The sequence below is a fragment of the Narcine bancroftii genome, chromosome 1, assembly GCF_036971445.1.
Source record: "Narcine bancroftii isolate sNarBan1 chromosome 1, sNarBan1.hap1, whole genome shotgun sequence".
Taxonomy (NCBI): domain Eukaryota; kingdom Metazoa; phylum Chordata; class Chondrichthyes; order Torpediniformes; family Narcinidae; genus Narcine; species Narcine bancroftii.
The window spans coordinates 269121343-269142515 of record NC_091469.1 but is presented as its reverse complement, the minus strand read 5'-3'; the positions used below and the strand labels follow the sequence as shown (position 1 = coordinate 269142515).

At 38.3% G+C, this 21173-nt stretch overlaps 1 protein-coding gene across 1 annotated transcript in view; it reads right to left on the bottom strand.

Annotated features, from left to right (window-relative positions):
• Window positions 1-21173, bottom strand: part of otog (otogelin) — a 190090-nt gene that overhangs the window by 41000 nt on the left and 127917 nt on the right. The window contains exons 35-38 of the mRNA XM_069922075.1: window positions 13959-14038; window positions 7542-9697; window positions 4283-4460; window positions 1327-1472 (exon numbers count right to left, since the gene is read on the bottom strand). Of these exons, the coding sequence (XP_069778176.1) occupies window positions 1327-1472; window positions 4283-4460; window positions 7542-9697; window positions 13959-14038 (2560 nt within the window). The remainder of the gene's footprint in view (window positions 1-1326; window positions 1473-4282; window positions 4461-7541; window positions 9698-13958; window positions 14039-21173) is intronic.

The window sequence follows — 21173 nt, the reverse complement described above, 5'->3', positions numbered from 1 at the left end:
AGCCCAAAAATCCAGATGCCATAAATCTGGACCACCCAAGAATACAGACTTTTCAAAGATTCTCAAACTTTTTAAAATTTAGCGGGCTTTTGTGTGCATACATGATTCACAGCGCCATAGATTCACAGTGGGAACAATCGATCATGAAGGTATATCTTGATGAAAAAGATTAACGTATAAAATAACTTCCACTTTCATTTGTATAACTGTACTTTTCTTTTACAATGTTCATTTTTTAAACACAATCTCAAGCATTACACTTTTTTGTAGTGAAAACATTTTATGTTTACATTTTTTGTCAAATGTTGACTTTATTTTTCTTTAATACTGCCTGCTGTATTTGCTAATGAATAGAAATTACAATTTACCTGTTCAACTCTTATTTACTCCTCCTTAAGTGTGAATTTTCAAAGTGCTGCCCAAGAATTGGGAAATATCCCCAAATCCGGATCAACTAAATCCCTGAGTAGTATGGATTTTCAGACTTCTACTGTAACCCATCTTTATTCACCAATATATGCTTCAAAATGGTAAACTTTTTTGTAAAATTAGGTAAGTATGACAAGAAGAATAACATTTTTCTGCTCTATATTTAATGTCCAAGATCAATGGTGAGAGACCAATGGATATTTGATTTGAGCTGAGGAGTACTTCATTTGACCTCATCCTTTCCAGAGTAATGATAATGGGGAAAACTAAACAGCCACGAGATAACTTGCCATCCTGCTAGAAAGTGTGCACCTGTGAATACTGGGCACAAGTACACAAGGTTATTGACTGAGTGAAGGATCCAGGTTGGCTATGACACCCGTGACAATGATGAAGCCAGCCAGCATGTGGTTAATGAAGAAAGAATGTTCAAATGAATCTGGTATTGTAGAATTTTCAGTGTTCATGGGAATGTATCATAGCAAGTTTCACCACCTGGGGAAAAAGGGAAATATTGGCCAAGTCGTCTAAATCTCAGTGTTCCCAATATTTATGAAGATAATGAAAAGCTATAAACATTGGACCCATAAAGACTAGAGAAGGTTTAAAGTGAACCAGCTGCAAACTACCTTGTCAAGCAAATGCACTACATTCATGTCCATATTTTTTTTTATTATTATAAATACTAATGTGGTAACACAGTCCTGAAGTATTAAAATAGATGCTGAAGAATTCATCTAGTTGAACTTGGCTAGAAAATGCTCTTGATTAAACGTTAGATTTTATTGTGCTGAATGATGCAGGATAATTAATAATTAGAAAGATGAAGTAATTTAAACAACCATGCTGTGAACTAACATGGGTTCTCAGGGGGTTTATATTATCTTGAACACTTACCATCTGGCTGCTGAGGCATTCGCTGATCCCTACAGTAATCGTTTCATTTGCTGTTGAAGCAACAACATATGACACAGCTCCAGAAATGCCAAAGCCACTTCCATCAAAAGTAATTACATGCAGATTTCCAAGAATGGAACATCGACCTATGAATGTTAAATAGCTCACAATGTAATTAAAACTAGATTCCTAAAGATCAGTCCATTGAGCTTCAAGGGAGAAGGTTGGGAAAGAGCAGCTCTGATGGAAGCCAACATACTCTCACATCATGACAAAACAAATTCTAATTTCATTAGAACTTACTTGAGTAACACGAGATTACTGAATGTTAACAAAATATTTCTAAACAACTCAAACCAAACACATCAACTTTAAACACGTTATTCAATCGAGGGAAGAGTTTTGTTTACTGCGGAAAAAAGCGCAAGACTTAAATGTCTAAACTGTCCAAATGAACAAAAGTAGCATTCATAGAGTCTTTACTTTAGTCCGGTGGTTAATAAATGTTTTAAAAACAAAAGGAAAATACTATGAAGGCAGCAGGTCTGCTTTTCCTTATTCATGGGAACGCTCTTACATTTTGGTTCCATGTGGCAACGAATGTCAGTGAAGCAAAAATGGGAGTGGGAGACCCTCTGGGACCAAGCCCTGTTGATTGAGACTTCTGCAAAGGATAAATCTTGCTGACTTATTCTTCCGAGCAACAAGTCTGCAGAGATGGACCAGCAGGGAGCCCCACCACTCACTCGCCCCTGAAATAACCATTTCCTTTAGGTACATGCATGAGTTTGTATATGTGTATAACCTATTCCTGAAATAGTGGCCAAATTTTAATTTTTGCACACATTTGTGCGAGCTCGTTCTCCTTGCAAAAGAATCCAAGTGTTCCATTTATAGTTCTGGAATGGCATTGCGCAGATGCTAGATTTAACATTGTGCAGGGGTTAAGGGCAAAGCAGCGAGTTCTGAACTTGATAACAGGATACCAGCCTGTTACGCAACAACTTGTTGAATCTTCCATAACCCTTGCAAAGTGGATGTACATATGTGTGTTCTTACGATGAACTAGGATGAAAATGAGGAAAAAAACAAGCTTCATCAACTCTTGGGAAAGTCAAAGATATCTGCTGGTTTTTCGCTTGTTTATGAAGGATTCATTGCCCTTGTTAAGTTTATTTTACTTCCCATTGAAACTATAGCTGAAGATATCTACATTCATTGTTCAATGTTCAACAAAAGTTTAAATGTCAATCATCAAATTAATAACAGTTGGAGGCCCCTTACAGCCAGGTGGTCTTTACAAGACAATTATTACAGTCTCTACATAGCTTCTGTTTATCTTATACTTTGCCAAGTAATTTGGTGCATTTCCAAATAGACTTTTCTTATTTCAAAACCTAACCAGCAATGTTCAGGTTTTCATTTCTGTTTCATTTGGGGAACATACAGATTTTTATTTGGAGCTTAGAGTAAATCTCATCCTTCAATTCTTTTCTTCTCAGAATTCATAACACTGCATGAAAGTGCAATTAAAGCATATTTTTTCTTAATGTACAATGTTTAATTATCTATGATTAATTTTTCTTTGAGTGGAGCTTTAAAATTTTAATTAAGCATTCTATATAAGTGTTTCAAACTAGTTATCAGATTGTGGAAAATTGTGACTTCCTCTCACTGGCAGAAATAAACCAACTTCACCTAAAGGCTGGCTGCAATGAAAGCGCAATTCTCTTCAAAAAAGATTGATTTAAACTTGATACATTTTAACTACGTAGTGTTTAATTTTACATGCTTTACTATGTTTGAAGGTTTTCTTTTTAAAAAAAAATTGATTTTTTCACTCATTTTTGAATGTGTGTGAATGTAATTCAATGTCCTTAACGAAAAGCACTCAGTATGTTACGCAGGTGGAAGAGCAGCAGAGCCAATATTTCATCTAAATTGGAAAACTGAGCAAATAATCAAGTTTTAAATTACTGAGAGGGGAGTGTGAAGAGACAAAGGGAATGCATGTGACAAGAAAAGGAAAAGTGGAACGGTCAAAAGAGAGTGGAGTGGACAGAGGGAATGTCTCAGCAGAGAGGACAGAGAAAATGACTGTGACAAGGTGCAGGCATAGGTTTGTAGCAGCTACTTTAATGAGTGAGAGGGAGTGATAAAAAGGTAAACCATGAAATAAACTGAAGCTGAGAGATTCAGCCACATCTTTCGAGAGGGAAATGTCCTTGAGGCGGTTCGAAAGTCGTTTACCTTTGGCATCATGGATTAAGACTGGTGTCATTTTCCTCCCCTCTGTTTAGTAAGGGATCACTATTTTAGATGAAGGCAGCTTCTGGCAGCAACTCGATACCTGCAACTCCAGGTAAATTCAAAGCCGCCACATTGTTCAGCAGATGGTCGGGCATAGCCAGCAAGTTTAGATCATAATTACTTCTACTAATAATGAAGATTAGTTGGTTTAAAATCATAATTATTTTTATGTTTTGCACTTTAATTACTAAGTTTTTGAGGTTTATTTATGTATTTTTAGGTAAACACTTTATATTGAATGCAATAGCTGCAACCAAGATATTCTCATTGGCATATTTAGATCATTTCATTAATATTATGTAATCAATAGTTAATTCAAGGCCATAAAATCATGAAAAGTATTTTCTAATGGTGTATTGAAAAGATCATGCACAAATAAAACTGAAATGAGCAAGGGAAATGCATTTGTTAGGTATTTGGAAGATCCCAAGATGGAGTAACAAAATCAATTTGGGGGGGGGAGGGGGAGAGATCTTTCACTGTCTTCACTATTGGACTTTGTGAATAAATTGACAGCTTTCAGCATACTCAGTGCCAGTCTGCAACTGCCCTTCCTTCATGGATTGTGGTATTTTCAGCCAAATATTAATCAAAAAAATTCATAACCATTTTAAGGTAAAACATTAGACAAAGCCAAATATCTTACATGGACATTCCCACTGTGGGCAACACTTATCAGTGTTCACCTGCACTGCAAACCCCAGGAGCTCACAGGTGCGTGGAGTAGCAATGTTGGGACAATGATGTGATCTATTGATTTGCATTAATTGTCCTTCCACACAGATTTGTGTGATGCATTCGTCAATATCCTGCGGAAATGGAATCTGCAAAACATTTGACAGAAAACAGATTATGTTGCATGGAAAGGAATATGAAGTAGTATATTTTATCATTTGTAAAGTCAATGGGGAACAGTAAAATTGAACGTTTACAAAGGGAAAAAAAAAGACATTTTCTTCTGCTGAAGTAACAAAGTTAAAAAAATGACATAAACACATTGATACAGCATTAATATTGTGATGGTACACCACCAGCCTACTGCAGGGGAAAAACACCTGTACCTGCAGGAGTGTACCGCCAGCCTACTGCAGGGGCATCCTCTGTACCTGCAGGAATGTAAGGGGACAGGACGACACCTGGCCGGCTGTCAATCATTCGGCCTGAAGGGATCAAGCCCCACCCAGTCGAGTGTCAATCACCCTCCGGGATATAAGCCTGCGCCGACCTCCCGAAGCTTACTCAGAGTTACTGCAGCTACAGCCAGCCTGGCTCTGTGGAAGTCTTTGTGGATTAAAGCCTGTTGTATCATCTTTACCTTATGTGTGTCTGATTCTGGCTAACAGTGCACCACAAATATGAAAGGCACCTTTAGGCAATTGGTTGGCAAGTTACCACAAAAAAAAAGCCACAGGGTAGAAAAGCTGATCAATCATGTAGATAGTTGAGAGATGGAGAAAACAGGGAACAAATGCCATGGCTGTAGGGCAGAACAACTGAAGGCATAATCACCAATGGCAGGAACAGAAAAACAGCACAAAAACAAGCTGCTTAAATTGAAAAAAATGCAGAATTCTTCATGCATTGGAAGTGAAAGGGTAAATATGGGAGATGAACAATAGAAAAAATATTAAATTTGCAGTTCCAATATCAACCACTGAAATAGATTGACAAGTAGCTGCAACAATATAAATTTTGCTTCATAGCAAAATGGAATTGAAACCTAATAAACATTTATTTAGCTCTTTTGCGCAACAAAAATGTACAAAATATGGAAGCAATAGCAAACAACAAAGGCACAAAGCAAATAAGATGTTAGGAAATATTAGCTGAAGGTTTGGTCAGAAAGTTGAATTTTAAGAAGGAAAAAGAGAGGTGTTAGAGTAGTTTTTGGAGGGAATGCCAGGAATTTGGACCTTACCTGCTGAAGATGTATTCAGATGTCTAAGACGATTAAGGAGAAGTCAACTACCTTAAAGGGCTCTAGAAAAAATTATGGAGCAATTTGAAAAGGAGGCATGAAAATTTTCAAATATAGTACTGAATGTGTAAGGCAAATGGAACTTCAGGCAACTTTGGAGCTGAAGCTCATGGAGGTGAGAAAATGGTAAGTCAACCAAAATGTTTAAACTTAACAAAGGCTTAAGTTTAAGTGCAGATTATTTTAGAGGTTTAAATGTAAAGAATTTGAAATTGACAATAAAAGTAATGAAGTGGATAGATGTCAGATGTTCAATACTGAATCAGCCATTCAAATAATCCAGTATCGCCCTCAGATATTTGCCAGGATAGAACAAATCAATGGTTGGGGAAATGGAGTTCAGGACAGAGGTTTCGAACGAAAATGTGATCTTCCACTGGGGCATATTTTGTGTTGCATCAAGATCACAGGAGACCTTCATCTGCTTGCTTCATGTGGTCCCAGGTGCAGCCCCTCACAGGGTCTAGTACTTGGTGCTGGAGTGCAGTACAGCAGCCGTCTCCACCCTGGTACCTGGCTGCACTCACAGATAATGCGTGTCCTCGGTCTCAGACTCTGCAGCTGACAAAGCTGTCACTGTAATTGGGCCCACTGATTCTTATGAATGCCTAGGGCATTCACAGGTATTTCGGTAATACTTTGACCCCATATAAAAACACACATATTCTTGAAAAAATTAAAAATAATGCATTCATATGTTAAAATAAATAATATTAAAACCAACAAAAATAATAATAATAAAATGGAATCCACTTTGCGCCTAACAGCTGAGATGGCCAAGAGTGTCAGACTCCATGGGGAGCATCAAGACAGCTGGCAGTTGAGCAGATGCCACTGGCAACTTAAGACCAGTGCCTCTGGTGGAAAGTAAGACTTCTGCAGGGAAACACAGCTATGACCCAGTATTGGTGTTGGCATGGAATTGCAAGTTCAGGGCCATCAATGTTTTAACTGGAAAAAATACCTGTTAATCCAGAAATGTGTGTCAGTGCAGCAACAGGAAATGCCCATAAACAATGTTAATTCTTGTCTATGAATAGAATTGGGTCAATGGAATTGTTGGGCAATGGTGACGGATGCAGTCAGTGTCTCCATCTTATTGACCAATAACTCCACAAGTTCAACATTATTGGTATTTTTTTTTAATGTGGTCAAATATTGCATGGCTTCAATTAAGTATTACAGAATAAAATTCATCACTGAGCTTTGTGTTAAAATAGGTGACCAAACAATAGGTCAAGAAAATAGGTGTTGGTAAGGAGATTTATTTTGAGCAATGTCCCAGCTCAGGGGCAGGGAAGCTGAAGACACAATCACCAAGAATGGAGAAATGAAGATTGGGGATGCGAAAGGGACTCTTCAGGGAGAACAACAATGGAGGGAGGTTCAAAGAGTGGAGAACTTCGAAGCAAGAAAAAAGGAAGGTGTATGGCCACAGAGGGATAAGAACACACCGACAATAAAAAAAAATATTTTGTTACTTGATTGAGAGCCAATTGAAGTCAGCAATGTGCAGGGATGACTGCAGAATGGAACATGTTGCGATACGAATGCCAAAGTTTTGGATGTGCTCGAGCTGGGTTATTAAAGGTCAAACAGAAGAGCATTGGAATAATTTTGTTGCTGGGCTACAAGATTTGAACTAACCGTTGGATGAAATAGGGGCAATATTGGAGGAAGAAAGCAATAACATTTGCGGTGAGGAGGCCACGGGGTCTTATCCATTATGTTGGGGGTGAAAGGGCAGAACAGAATTTTTTTTTTTAAATCGATATAGGACAATCGAGGAACTACCCTTCAGCTGGAACAACAACAATGCAAGAATTTTCCATTTGCTTGTGCCGCACACACTAATGTAAATCAAGTAATTTTGTAATGTCACATCACCTAACAGTGAAGATGTCAGATTTGCTTATATTTTACTTACAACGCAGGCACTAGTTGGTGGGATGGTCAGAGTCGTATTGTAGGCATTTGCTGAAAATACTGTTGGGACTCTGACTGATTCTGATTCTGAAATCATTGTAGATGAGCTGACATTGGATAAAGTAGATGGTACTGATTCAGTTCTCGTAGTAGTTAATGACTGTGTAGTTGAAGGGACAGGTTTAACAGAAGTTATTTTCAACTCAGTGGGAACAGTCTCATTCAAACTCACAGATTCAGGTTCAATGGTACTGGTCAGCTGTGGGGATGGTGTTGTTTTTCCTAGTTCTTGGTCTGTTACAGAAGGAAATGTTGTGGATGTAGAAGGTGCTACAGTTGTCTTAATAACTCCTGTTGATGTAGCAGATGTTTCATTCACTGAAACAGTTGATGTTTCTGTTGCCAAAGGTGTTTTTATCACAACAGTTGTAGACTTAGTTCCACTTACATCCACGGTTGGAGTTACTTTTTCAGTAATGGTTCTGCTTGCTGAAGTTTGTGTAGTTGTTGTTGAAAGTGAAAAAACAGGCGTTGATGCATTTAGTGCAGTGTCTGTCACTTTAGGCATGGGGCCTGAAACAGATGTTGAGGATTTTACTGAAGTACTTGTATGCAATGTAGGGAAAACTGTAGTTGTTGCTCCATGGTGAATGGTTGCAGCAGCAGTGGTTGTTTTTAGTGTTGAAAGAGTTAGAGGAGCAACTTCTACAGAAGTTGGGATTGCTGTGGTGGAAGCTCCTAATGTTGGAGTGGATGCAGTTCCCAGTAGGGTTGCATTTTGAGTAGTTGTGGATCTCATAATAGTGGATGATTGTGATGAAGTTGATTTACTACTTGCATACGGTTCTGCTGTTGGACTGGAGGTCGTTTCTGTGCTCTGGAGAGTGGAAGTCGTTTTGAAGATTTCCATGGTTGAACCTATTCCTGGTTCTTTTGTAGATGACGGGTATTCGAGAAATGATGCAGTTGTTCTATTTGGAAATGTTACAGATGTTGATGGTTTGAGAGTTGTTGTTTCTGAGGATTTTGTGGCAGATGCTGTCAAGTACATCATGGTAGTTGATGAGGGGACAGCTTCTTTTGATATTGTGTGTAATGTGGTTAAACCTCGATAGGTCACATTTGGAATTGTTGTTGAGAGACCTGTTGTGCTGAGAGGATAAGTTGCAATGGGTTGTGTTGCATTTGTGGTGGTGGTTTTATTTACTTCTGTTGTTAAAATTGCTGAAGCGGTGGTTACTTTTTCTGTTAATTCCGTTGATGCTGATAAATTAAAGGCTCCAACAGGTGTTGATGGTTTTGTCTTTTCTGTTGTTAAAGATACTGCACCAGTGGACAAAGTGTGCACTGTAAAAAGTGGATAACTGGAACTAGTCGTCTTTGTGGTCGACTTACTGAATGGAGAGAGCACAGTTGGTTCTATTTCTTTTGAAGTAGGATATGTTGCTGTTGCTCTTGCACTTGAAACTACTGAGGATTTTTGGGTAATTGAACTTGTTTCTGTGGGGGAATATGCAACAATTGTGGAAGAGGAAGTCTCCTCTCGTAGCAGTTTTGTTTTAGAGGAAAATGTTTCAGTGGTGGGCCATCCAGTTGTTGACAATGTTATTCCTGTAGTGGTGTTTGAAGGTACTGTTGTGGAGATAGTATGCTTGGCTTCAACAGAGGTGGATTGATAGTATGGTTTGGTCATCAGTTCAGATGGACTCGTGGCTTCTGCTAATGTTGACATTTCAGGCAAAGTTGCTACTCTGGTGGTTATTATCCTTGTTGGAGTGTTAGATGTAGAGGGAGGTGTTGTGAGAGATTCTGTGGAATGTGCCAAGGCTCGTTCTGTGGAAGCCGTTGTTCTAGATGTTATCTTTTGTATCAACGTTGTTGTTCCGATCAAGGATGGAACTGAAGAAGTACTCATGGTCAACACTGCTGGACTTGTTGACAGCTGGGTTGCCATAGGAGTTTTTATTGTTGACGTAAACACAATGGTCTTTGCACTACTTGTTGCTATTGGAGAACTAGTTGATTGGCTTAATTCTGTTCTTGCACTAAAAGTTATTGGCTTGACTGTGGCATTATAAGGTGGAGAAGTGGACATTCCTGGTGATGCTGTTGAACTTGTGGATTTGGCAGGTTGAATATAAATGCCTGTTCTGATGCCTAGTGGAGGAAAAGGAAAAAGTAAACACACATTAGGTCCTAGTTTTGTTTTAAATCTCAGTGTTGGTTGGGCATTGCAGAAAATATTGCCCCAATACTTAATTTCCAATTATTAGTAGCTCAAATTCCATCTCACCAATTTGTGATCCATTCCAATGTAATGTGCTCTGAATTGCTGAACTTGGAAAGTACACGTAGAGTTAGGTTTTGACAAACAAAATTGTCCTATTAAGTATATTTTGAACCTCCGATGTGAGCACAGTGAGAGACAATAATTACCGATTGTTATCATATCTTCCAATGAGAGAACCGAGTTTGCAATGGTATTTAATTTACTTCAGAAAATGTTGCATTACCTTCAATGCGATGCTTTTCAGATTAAGATGGTTTCACCAATAGGTAGAATAAAACTAGAATCAATTTCCTCTACTTTATCTCTTACTCAATTCTTTTTCTGAAGGACTTAATGACATGTTGGACTAAATTAATATACTTCCCATTTATTCTCAGAAAGCCAAATGCACTGTGATAACATTAGGTTTGCTTTCGATGGAAATGGAGCAAAAAGGTGGTTTTATTGGTAATTCAGTGGAATTATTGAACCAATCTCACATTTTCAATGATACAGAGAGCTGAGATACATAATTGTTTGGATTCTCAGAGTGTAGGAAACTACCTCATTGCAGTGTCCAGAAAATTAAAATGTAATCTTCAAAATATAACATGATCAATACCCTTCAATCATTTCCAAGTAAGGTAATAATGCATTGCTTGGTAAACACTGCGCAAATACGCATTTAGTTTAAGCAGCAAAAGATTAACTTTATAGCTCAAAAAATTGAACTCAAAATTCTTATATATGCTGAGTTCCAAATATTCACAGGCCCGTAATCCATTATAAGACAGTGGACTCAAACAAATCAAGGCAAAATTTCTAATGGGAAATAAGGAAAGTGAGAGAAGCTACAGTATATAATTATATTGCATCTGTCGTAATGGAAGATACACAAAATTGTGCACACGTTGGGGAAATAACGGTCCAATGGACATGGGGAACTGATGGAATTGAGTATTGGTGAAAGAGTAGTAGAATAGAACTTAGTGACCTTGAGAAGTGACGCATCCCAAGTATCTAATTACCTACATGCCAGAATTTTTTAAAAGGTGACTTTAAAAGTACTGAAAGATATGGCTATCATCTTGAAAGACTCTCTAGATTCTAGATTTGTATTAGATGTATTGGAGTAATAAATGAGACCCCACGATTTAAGAGGGAGAAAGAAAACAAGGAATTATACACCTAATATACTAACAATAATTGTAAGAAAAATGGCAGAATCTATAATGAAGTTTTATGATTGAACAGTATCAATGTGGATTTATGAAAAGAAAAGCAAGCTTGACTAATTTGATGGTGCTCTTTGAAAATGTTTTTAAAGGGAGGAACATGATGCGCATGGATTCCTGAAAGGCTTTTGAAAGGGTTCAACACAGAGGTCAACAAAATAAGAGCATAAGGAATTGAAATGAATTGACAATTGATTATTACACAAAAAGCAAAGACCAGTGTTAAACAGACCTTTCTCAGGTTGGCAGGCTGTGGAGTAAAACAGGCATCAGTGCTTCAACCCCCAGATATTTCCTGTTTCCTCTCATTAATTCATTTACATTTTGTATCTTGTGGAGAACTAAGTATTGAAACTGTTCATTACTTCTGCCTATTATTTCATTGGAAATAAACAAAAAGCAGTTGCTGATGCTGGACTCCTCACTGATCATCAATACAGGAGCACCCTAAGGATGTGTGCTTAGCCCACTGCTCTACTCATTATACACCCATGACTGTGTGGACAGGCACAATTCCAATGCTACCTACAAATTTGCTGATGGCACCACAGTTGTTGGCAGAATCACAAACAATAAGGAGGAAACGTACAGGAGGGTGAGATCAGTTTGTTGAGGGTGCCAACGTTAGCAAAACCAAGGAGATGACTGTGGACTTCAGGAGGAAGTCAGGGGAACATGACCCAGTCTTCATCGAGGGCTCAGTAGCAGAGAGGGTCAAGAACTTCAAATTCCTGGGTGTCAACATTTCCAAGGATCTGTCCTAGAGCCTCCACGTTAATGCAATCACAAAGAAGGCTCACCAGGGGCTCTACTTTGTGAGGTGTCTGAGGCAGTTCAGAATGTCACCAAAGACTCTCGTGAACTTCTACAGGTGTACCACGGAGAGCATTCTGGCTGGTTGCATCACTGCCTGGTATGGAGGCGCCAACTCTCAAGTCAAGAATAAACTCCAGAGGGCTGTTAACTCGACCTACGACATCACAGGCACCAGATTTCACTCCATCGAGGACATCTACATGAGGCGGTGTCTTAAAAAAAGCAGGTTTTATCCTTAAAGACCCCCACCACCCAGGACATGCCCTCTTCACTCTGCCACCATCAGGGAAAAGGTACAGGAGCCTAAAGACGAGCACAGGGACAAGGACAGCTTCTTCCCCACTGCCATCAGATTCCTGAATAATCAATAAACCAAAGACAGTGCCTTACCTTTTGTGCACGATTATTATTATTATTTTATTTTTTTATAGTAATGTTGTAAGATGGTTATAATATGAATGTTTGCACCATGATTCTTCCACAAAACACTGAATTTCATGACTTGTTCATGACAATAAATCCTGATTCTGATTGAATCCATGTTAACACGTTTCAATTTAGCAGACTGAAAGAATTTAAAAACCACCATGTATCTGCCCAATCTAATCCAATAAACATGTATAATTAAGGCAGTTCTTTTACATCAGAAATTGTGCATTGTAAAGTTAAAGGCTCAGTGAAGAGTCTTTGGAAAATGACTCATCAATAAGCTGCCAATTAATTGGAAAGCCCCAGTGAAAATGGAAACACCTTCTCAACACTGATTTGGTATTTATAAAATAGGTCTTCCAAATACGGACTTCAGAATACATGTAAATAACATTGAGAAACAAATTATATTGGCCATCTAAATAACACAACCATATTTTCAGTTTCTAAACTAAACAGATTTTTTTTCTGCAACTCAAGTGTTATTTGTACAATGCAAAGAAAATAAACCAAGTTGAAAAATAATATAAATTCTATTCCTAAAAACCCTTAATTCAAATATTTGAAACCAGGTTCTTATGGTGCATATTCAATTTGTTTTTGTTAATTCCCTCTTACCCCCTCCCCCACCAAAAACAATTTTGAGAAGAGAATTGCCTGATTTCCAATTACTCTTGCATCTGTGAGCAATTTGGTTAGATGGATAATAAGCCAACCATAACATCATCGTCATCTAACAATAATACTTTCAGCGAGCGTTAATAGACGTTGCTCAGGTGGGATTGCTGGATGAATTTACATGAACTGCATAAACTTCTTCTAGCACACCCGAACACTGGAAATGAAACTCTCTGCTGGCACACAAGTTGCATCCTCCTACAGTTGATGAGCAATTGCTCTAGGGGGAAAACACACAGCTTGGCAGAAGCACTGAGTGCCATGGGAATAGAATGTACTCTGTAAGGAGGAATTCAATGTGCATTTTCTGGAGTGGGTATTATTGCTGACCGATAGAGGTGATGACTAGTCTATTGTGAGGAGAAACAACACATGGGACATTATCATTTGAACCCATGCTATTTAATCCATCTATTGTAGATATATCTACAACAATTATAGTATTAGTGAAAGCATATATAATATTATGTCTTCACTGAGGGCAGCCTGCAATTATGCAGTGGTACACTACCACTAAACCAAAATGGATCAATTCAAAGCAAATATAACAGCTCAGAACTGGACTTGAATGCAATGCTGTAAGCTATGAATGGCAGCAGCTTTGACCATTAATGTCACTGGAGCAGGTGCATCAATATAGGGGTAATACAAGATGATCAGATGCCCAGTATCATGTGGTCTATCTCTAGATCCTTCAAACACTTCTCCGAATGAGGTGAGTGCATCTCAACACCATCTAGGAAGACACACACTTGATTTGCATTCAGACCAAAACTCATGAATATGGAATGAACAACAGGTCAAACAGCATCTGTGAAGAAAACAAACCATTTATTCCTCCTGAATTCCATAGACAACATTAAAATTGCTTGTTTTCTGCCTTTTACTTTGCTATTGATTTCCAAAGCGTGAACTACTTCCATTTTCTGAGGATGACATTACTTGGGTAAATTCAAATTTGGTTCTGCACAGGAGAATACAAATCACTTACAGTCCTCAAGATAAACGCATCTCTGTGTATCTTCATCAAACACCATTTCCAATGGACAGCGAGGCACACAGCCTTCCACACTGAAGAATAAAATTCAATATCAATTTATTTCATCACGTTTTCTCTCATTCAACTGCCATTTTCATTTACACGAAAGCCAAATACTAGCAATAAAATTACAGCAGAAAAGACACTACGTCTGTGCTTCCTGTCTCAATCATTTTGTCGTTTAGCCAACTTCTCAACCATATTGGTTTTGTTCTAAATTAACCTGGGTAAAATGCCAAGATTACTCATCTATTCTGGCTCAGTATTCACCTCAATAGCATGAAACCAGAAATCCCACATTTAATTCTTCACAAACATGTTATTTTTGATATGTATTGGGCATTTCTTGATTTCTTTGGCTTTTAATAAATTATTTCACATTCTTCACAAGTAAAAATTCATCTCCCATTTCATTTTAGCTTTGTATCCTTTGTAAATTTAAGCTACTGCATTCCAGACTCTGAGCTCACCCTAATGACCATGTTGCCAAATGCTTAGCAATGACAAGTAAACTTGTTGAATGTGGTTGTTGGACAATCATGACAGAAGATCTCTTTGCCGATGCTCCCGTAAGAATGGCAACTTGGGACAAAATGTGGAACACAGTCAGAACCCATTAAAAGGAGAGACAAGTAAATCACAGAAATCTGTCAACATTGTGGTTGAAGTAAGCTCAGCAGGTTAATACATAAAGGTATTGTTTGACTTGTACATAAAGGACACTGTTTGACTGGCTAAGCTTCTCCAGCATTTTGAGTTTTTACCAAAAGGAGAGGGAATGCTTGCAGGAGAGGAGAAGTTAAATCTTCTGTCCAATTATCTTGCACTAAACCATTCTCTGCCTAGCTACCAAAGATAAATCAATTCTAATAGTCAAATAATGGTCAACACAAAACAATGTTTTTATCAATATAATTCTGTAACATTTATCTGGAAATGTATCTATTCTACCGGTTGTAGATATACAAATTTATTCATCTCTACTCGTAAATTAAACTTCTCATACATGCCTTTGTTGGAGTGAGTACAATCGTCTTCAGGAGGCATCCCAGTAGAATGAGAATTATATCTTACTTTCGGATTTGGATAGATTTCCTTCCAGATAATTCATAGTAAACTACAGTTGCCTAATCCACTGGTTTTAACCACTGGGTTTTACCTACGAGTTATTGAATATGGAGTTCTTGGACAATACTAAAACTTATAATTATTAGCTTTAAAGTCGTTGAAACTATTAATCAACCATGTGCCAGTGTGCATCTGTTGAATGACTCCATTACTTTCTTTGAGTTGTAAAGACAAATAAAGACCATTTATTTTTAAATGCTTTGAGTAAAAGGACCAGACTCGATCCATGATGTCAACACTCATCCCAGGTGGAAAATTAATCTCAGTTCAGAGAGGAAATTTAAAAAAAAACAAAGGTGGCACTCCTGATTGGTATTGAATGTATTTATGGAAAGTGTGTTTGTGGATACAAGGTGAAGACTGACTAAAACACACTCTCTAGACACATGCACAAAAAAATGTAAATTTATTAACAGCCGTTGATTTGCACTGCAGGCCTGCTTATACTCTGGAAACTAAACACCGGCACAGGCCAATACACCTGCAGAATTCACTCAAGGGATACAGGAGAAAACAGGAGGAAATCTCGATGATGACAATAATTATCTGTTTGAAATTCATGCAATGTTTTGTATTATTAATACCAACTTATTTTATTTAGAAATAAGAACTGAGTGACTTTTGCAGATGTTCTGCAAGACACACATGTCGAGGATATTAAAAGCTAAAATGACCACTCAGTTGTCAAAAGCTTACATTACTTAGTGCAAGCCCAGAATAGCCAAAGAAATAGTGATACGAGACTGAAATGTTGTGAATGTGCACAGATGTATTTGGACCATGGGTCTGCCTCTAAATAAAAACTTATACTTAAATTCTTAGACAAAGCACATGCATACATGGCATGCCTGTGGATTTGTGTATTTTTTTTTAATAGGTTGAACAACAGACCTCACACAGATATCAATGTTGATTGATTTTATTGATAAAAGTAAAGAAAGAAGGAATATCAATTTGTTTATCAAATCGTGTCACACTGGGGTAAACACTGCAATGAAATTGCAAGACTGTGGCTTTGCTCCGATGTTTCGCACAATTAGACCAAAAGGTTCAAGTCTCTAGGCCTGAAACTATTTTAAACCCAAGGTTGTTACCATCAAATGATGTAAAAATATATTGATTGCAGATTTTCAGATTACCATAATTGTTAAGTGTAACATTATCATTTAACTAACCATATCTTTCATAACATTTCACAACAAAAGATCACTTGAGTCACTTTTTTTTTAAAAAGTGAGTTGCCGTACCTTTCCAGACTAAAATGTAATCACCATTATTGGTTTTGCATTCAGTTTCAAACAGCAAAATTTACTTGTCCACAAAATCTATGATTTTGGTGGATAGACACAAGAAGTTGATGACTACTATAACATCCAAATCTTAAAACCAACCAACTTCTTATCTGACTGATCATTTGAAAGCAATACTTTGAGGGGAAAAAAAGAGCAATGAAGATAATCACTGGGACACTTATCTGAATTATGTTCATAAGCAAAAGTTATCCAAACTGGCTCAATGACAGCAAATAGGTCTCTTGTGGAGAAGGTACTAAACAGGAAGACACAGAGGCAAAGAGTGTGTTGGGAGTGCAATGGGTAGTTAACATGTTTGATTAGGAACCATTGCAGGTGCACACAAGATTCAAACTTCCAATTAATAATTGATGTGTTAATTAATAAATAATGCATATTTTTATTCCTTAGTTGCACATCCAAATGTTACTAATCTCTAAGTGCCTTGGACCAGTTAAATCCAGCCAAGCAGAATCACACTGTGCCAGCTCTCCCATTTTCTGCTCAGTGATGGAAGGTCATCCCATGTCTTCAGGTCGTAGGAGATTTTAATTTTTCATATATTGACTGGGACTTTCTATACTGTAAAAGGGCTGGGTGGCTTGGAATTTGTAAAATATGTCAGGAAAGTTTTCTAAATTAATATATAGACATCCCAACTATAAAGAGTGCAATACTGTATTATGCAAATACGCATGTCTGTGTGACATTATGTAATGTTTTACATCACATTTCAGTGGATGCCATTTTGGAATAAACAAAGTGACTGCAATCCATGTTAAAGCTTTAATATAGAGTAATACATGACAGAACTGGCGACGAGGATTAAAACAGACAAGTCTATATTCCTCGGGATTTTGCCTAAAGAGGACATCAGAGGTAGGAATTTCATTGTGAAATTTCAGTTGAATTTCATTTCAACTGAGATGCCGTCGAGCAGCAGCTGTACAATAGCATGTGTTTGTCAGCATTGAAAGTTCACGACAAAGGCAACAAACAAGTAAAAGTGAACTGTTCTTGGATAACAGATTTACCTTGTGAGGGAATATTAAGTAGTGAAAATGGCAGAAGGTTATTTTGGTGAATATAAAGAGACGAAGGATTGGTCTGATTATGTCAATAGGTTTGACATGTATTGAATTGACCAGCGTTTCAAAGATACTGACACTTGTTTTTGAGTGAGGTGGGGAGCAGAACATATGGCCTTATCAAGGCTCTATTGGCTCCTGAAAAACCAAATACCAAGACTTATAAAGAGTTATGTGACCTGGTCAGAGACCATCTGTCCCCAAAGCCTATAGTCACGGTGGAAAGATACAACTACAACATCTATTTCAGAAAGCAAAAGACTGACAAAACAATGAACCAATATTTAACAACATTACATAGGTTGTTGGAGACGTTTGTTTTTGGTAGCTTTTTGGACGAGGCCTTGAGAGTTATGTTGGTGATCAGCTTGGCTGACCACCATGCCCAACAATGCTTGTTGAGCACAAAAAAATGCAGACATTAAGTCCACCTACGAGACTGCATTGGGCTTTGAAATGGCCGATCCTCACATCGAGGTCACAGAGATCACACAGTGAAGAAAATAGACTGACAAGAATGTTTCTGCTGTGTGAGAAGTAACAACAGCCCTGATGACTTTTATTACAGGAAGTGTTATTCATGTGACAATGTGGGACACATCAAGTACAAGTGTCCAAGACGTTCTGTTCTATAAGATAAAATCGAAGAGGGATACAGGAGGAAGAAACATCAGAAATTCACATACAGAAAACAATCTTCCAAAGTTAAACACATCATTTAAAATGACGTGACTCCAAGGATGACGGTGCATTGGCATTAATGTACATCCGTAGTGTAATGAATTGCAGGTCAGAAATTCTTGTGTGGATAAAACGAACGTGTCCAGATGGAATTTGAACAGGGGCTGCTGTGTCATTAATGCCGAAACATCTGAAGGACAAATTACTGCCCAAATTCAAAATGGAACTGTTCGACATTGTGTTAAAGGCTGTCACAGGAGAGAAAGTTAAAGTGCTAGGGAAATGTAAAGTTGACATCGATTATGATGGACAAAAAAAAGGATCACCTCTCTATATTGTGGATACAAAAGGACCCACCTTGTTTGGAAGGAATTGGTTGTCGTACATCCAACTTGATTGGAATGTCATTGGTACAGTTAGGAAGGTACAGACTGTTGATGACAAAAACTCAAAGCTGAAACAGGTGATTCAGAAGTAACACAGAGTATTTGGGAAGAACCTGGGTAAAATTCAGGGAGTTTAAGCCAAATTTTGCTATCAAGAATTGAGACAGAATTCAACAGATTAAAAAGTGAAGGTATAATCAAGAAACTTCAGTACAGCAACTGGGCAGCTCCAATTGTACCAGTCAGAAAACTCAGTGGTGACATTCGAATATGTGGAGACGACAAGATGAAAATTAATCAAGCCTTGCAAATCTCCAGCCATCCAATTCCAAGAGCAAAGGAATTATTTCAAACTCTGAACAGTGGTTAAAAAAATTCATGAAACTGGACTTATTAACAAGTCGAATTGGATCCCGAATCAAGAAAGTATGTTACTATTAACACTCATCTGGGCTTGTTCACTTATACCAGGATGCCATATAGAATATTATCAGCCCCAACAATATTTCAAGCTGTTATGAACAAATTATTGAATGTTGAATGTTACCTAGATGACATCATCATTACGGGTCAGGATGACACAGAACATCTAGCAAACCTGGGACAAGTCCTAGCCAGGTTAGAACAAGCTAAAGTCCAACTGCATCAGTACAAGTGTGTGTTTATGGTATCCTTAGTGGCATATTTGGGATTTACAATTGACTGTGAAGGAGTCAGGATGGATGCAGCTGGCCCTGAAGCTGTTCGCAGTGCACCCTGTCCATCGAGCTGCAATCGTTCTTAGGTTTGGTTAACCATCACTGCAAACACAACCCCAGCACGTCAACTCTGTGCAACCCACTCAAAAAAACTGCTTAGACAAGACCAAAAATGGTGTTGGATGCCGAGACTGGCAAAGCTTTCAACCGCTTGAAGAAACTGCTGACCTCAAGTGACAATGTTCTTGTTCACTATGACCCAGACAAGGAAGTGACCCTTGCTGTTGATGCTTCACCTGTTGGTTTAGGTGCAGTATTGTCACAAATCATAGAAAAGGGAGAATAGCCAGTTGAATATGCTTCCTGCTCTTTGATGGCCTGTGAACGAAACCATACACAACTGGAGAAAGAAAGATTGGCCATAATATTTGGTCTCCCATTATCACACTTACCTCTGCCTGGCCACAGAACAAGTCAGAAGGGAACATCAATTGGACGGTGGAAGTAACACCTATCATCTAGGAACAACCTCACCGCTTTTCCATTACAGCTCACAAGATAAAAGAACAGAAGTAGGCATATGGCCCATCAAGTCTGCTCTGCAAATCCACTCTGAGCTAGACTGCTCTAACGTCTAGTTCCAAGTTCCAGCCTTTTCCCCTATCCCTTGATACCTTGACTAATTAGATACCTATCAATCATCCCCTTAATTTCCCCCAATGATCACACCTCCCATTGCTGTATGTGGCAACAAATTCCACAAATCCACGACCCTCTGGCTAAAGAAATTTCTCCTCATTTCTGTTTTAAGTGGGTACCTTCTAATTCTAAGGTGATCAGCAAAGAAGAGGCTTCACTAGTGAGGATTTTGGGCTTGACATTGAATGGTTGGCCCGAGGCCAATACTATGACCCCCTGACTTGAAAGCTTTCTATACTCATTAGAACAAAATCTTGATCGAAGAAAGTTGTCTGCTGTGGGGGACAAGAATGATCACCCTCCCCTAAGAAATGGCAGGAGGCCATTCTAAATGAGCTCCACACTAATCATCCAGGAATGGTCCATATGAACGCTCTGGCACGCATGCATGTCTGGTGGCCATCGATCGATAGACATTGGTTCAGAGATGCCACATCGGCCAAGAAATGCAAATGAAAGCATCACAAGCCAAAGCTAGCCCAAGGAAATGGCCAACACAACCCTGACACCAAATTCATATAGATTTCGCTGGTGAAAAATTTCCGATTATTGTCGATGTACACTTCAAATGGCCTATTGTATGGTGAATGGGATCAACAACAGCTGACAAAGACAATTGAGAGACTACGATAGGTGTTCACAGATCATGGATTAGCCACAGAACTGGTTTCTGACAATGGACCTCAATTTGTATCAGACGCCTTTAAGCATTCCTGTGAAACAACAACATGTGGCACATGTTATCTACACCCTATCATCCAAGTATGAATGAGGAAGCTGAGTACTTCATTCAGACCTTTAAATGTGAGATGAAAGCAAAGAGTTCATCAAAGCATCATGTGCCACAAGGTTACAGAATTTTTGTTATCATACAGAACACCACCACACTCAACTACAAAACGAATGCCTACAGAACTGATGTTAGGACACAACTTGAGAACCAGACTCACTGCAGGGCAACCAAACATCGGACTTTGTATTCAACTGTCGACATCCCCGAGTAAGTCAACAAGATCTCTGGAAGTCAGAGAATGAGTATGAGTGTGAGATTACAGGGAGAGTTAAAGAACATGGATGTGTGCTTCTCAAGAAACAAAGTCCATGTTCATATACTGAGTTAGTTATATGGAAATGATATGGAAATGACACGATATGGAAATGACACATCGACCAGTTAAGAGCAATCGAGGACCCC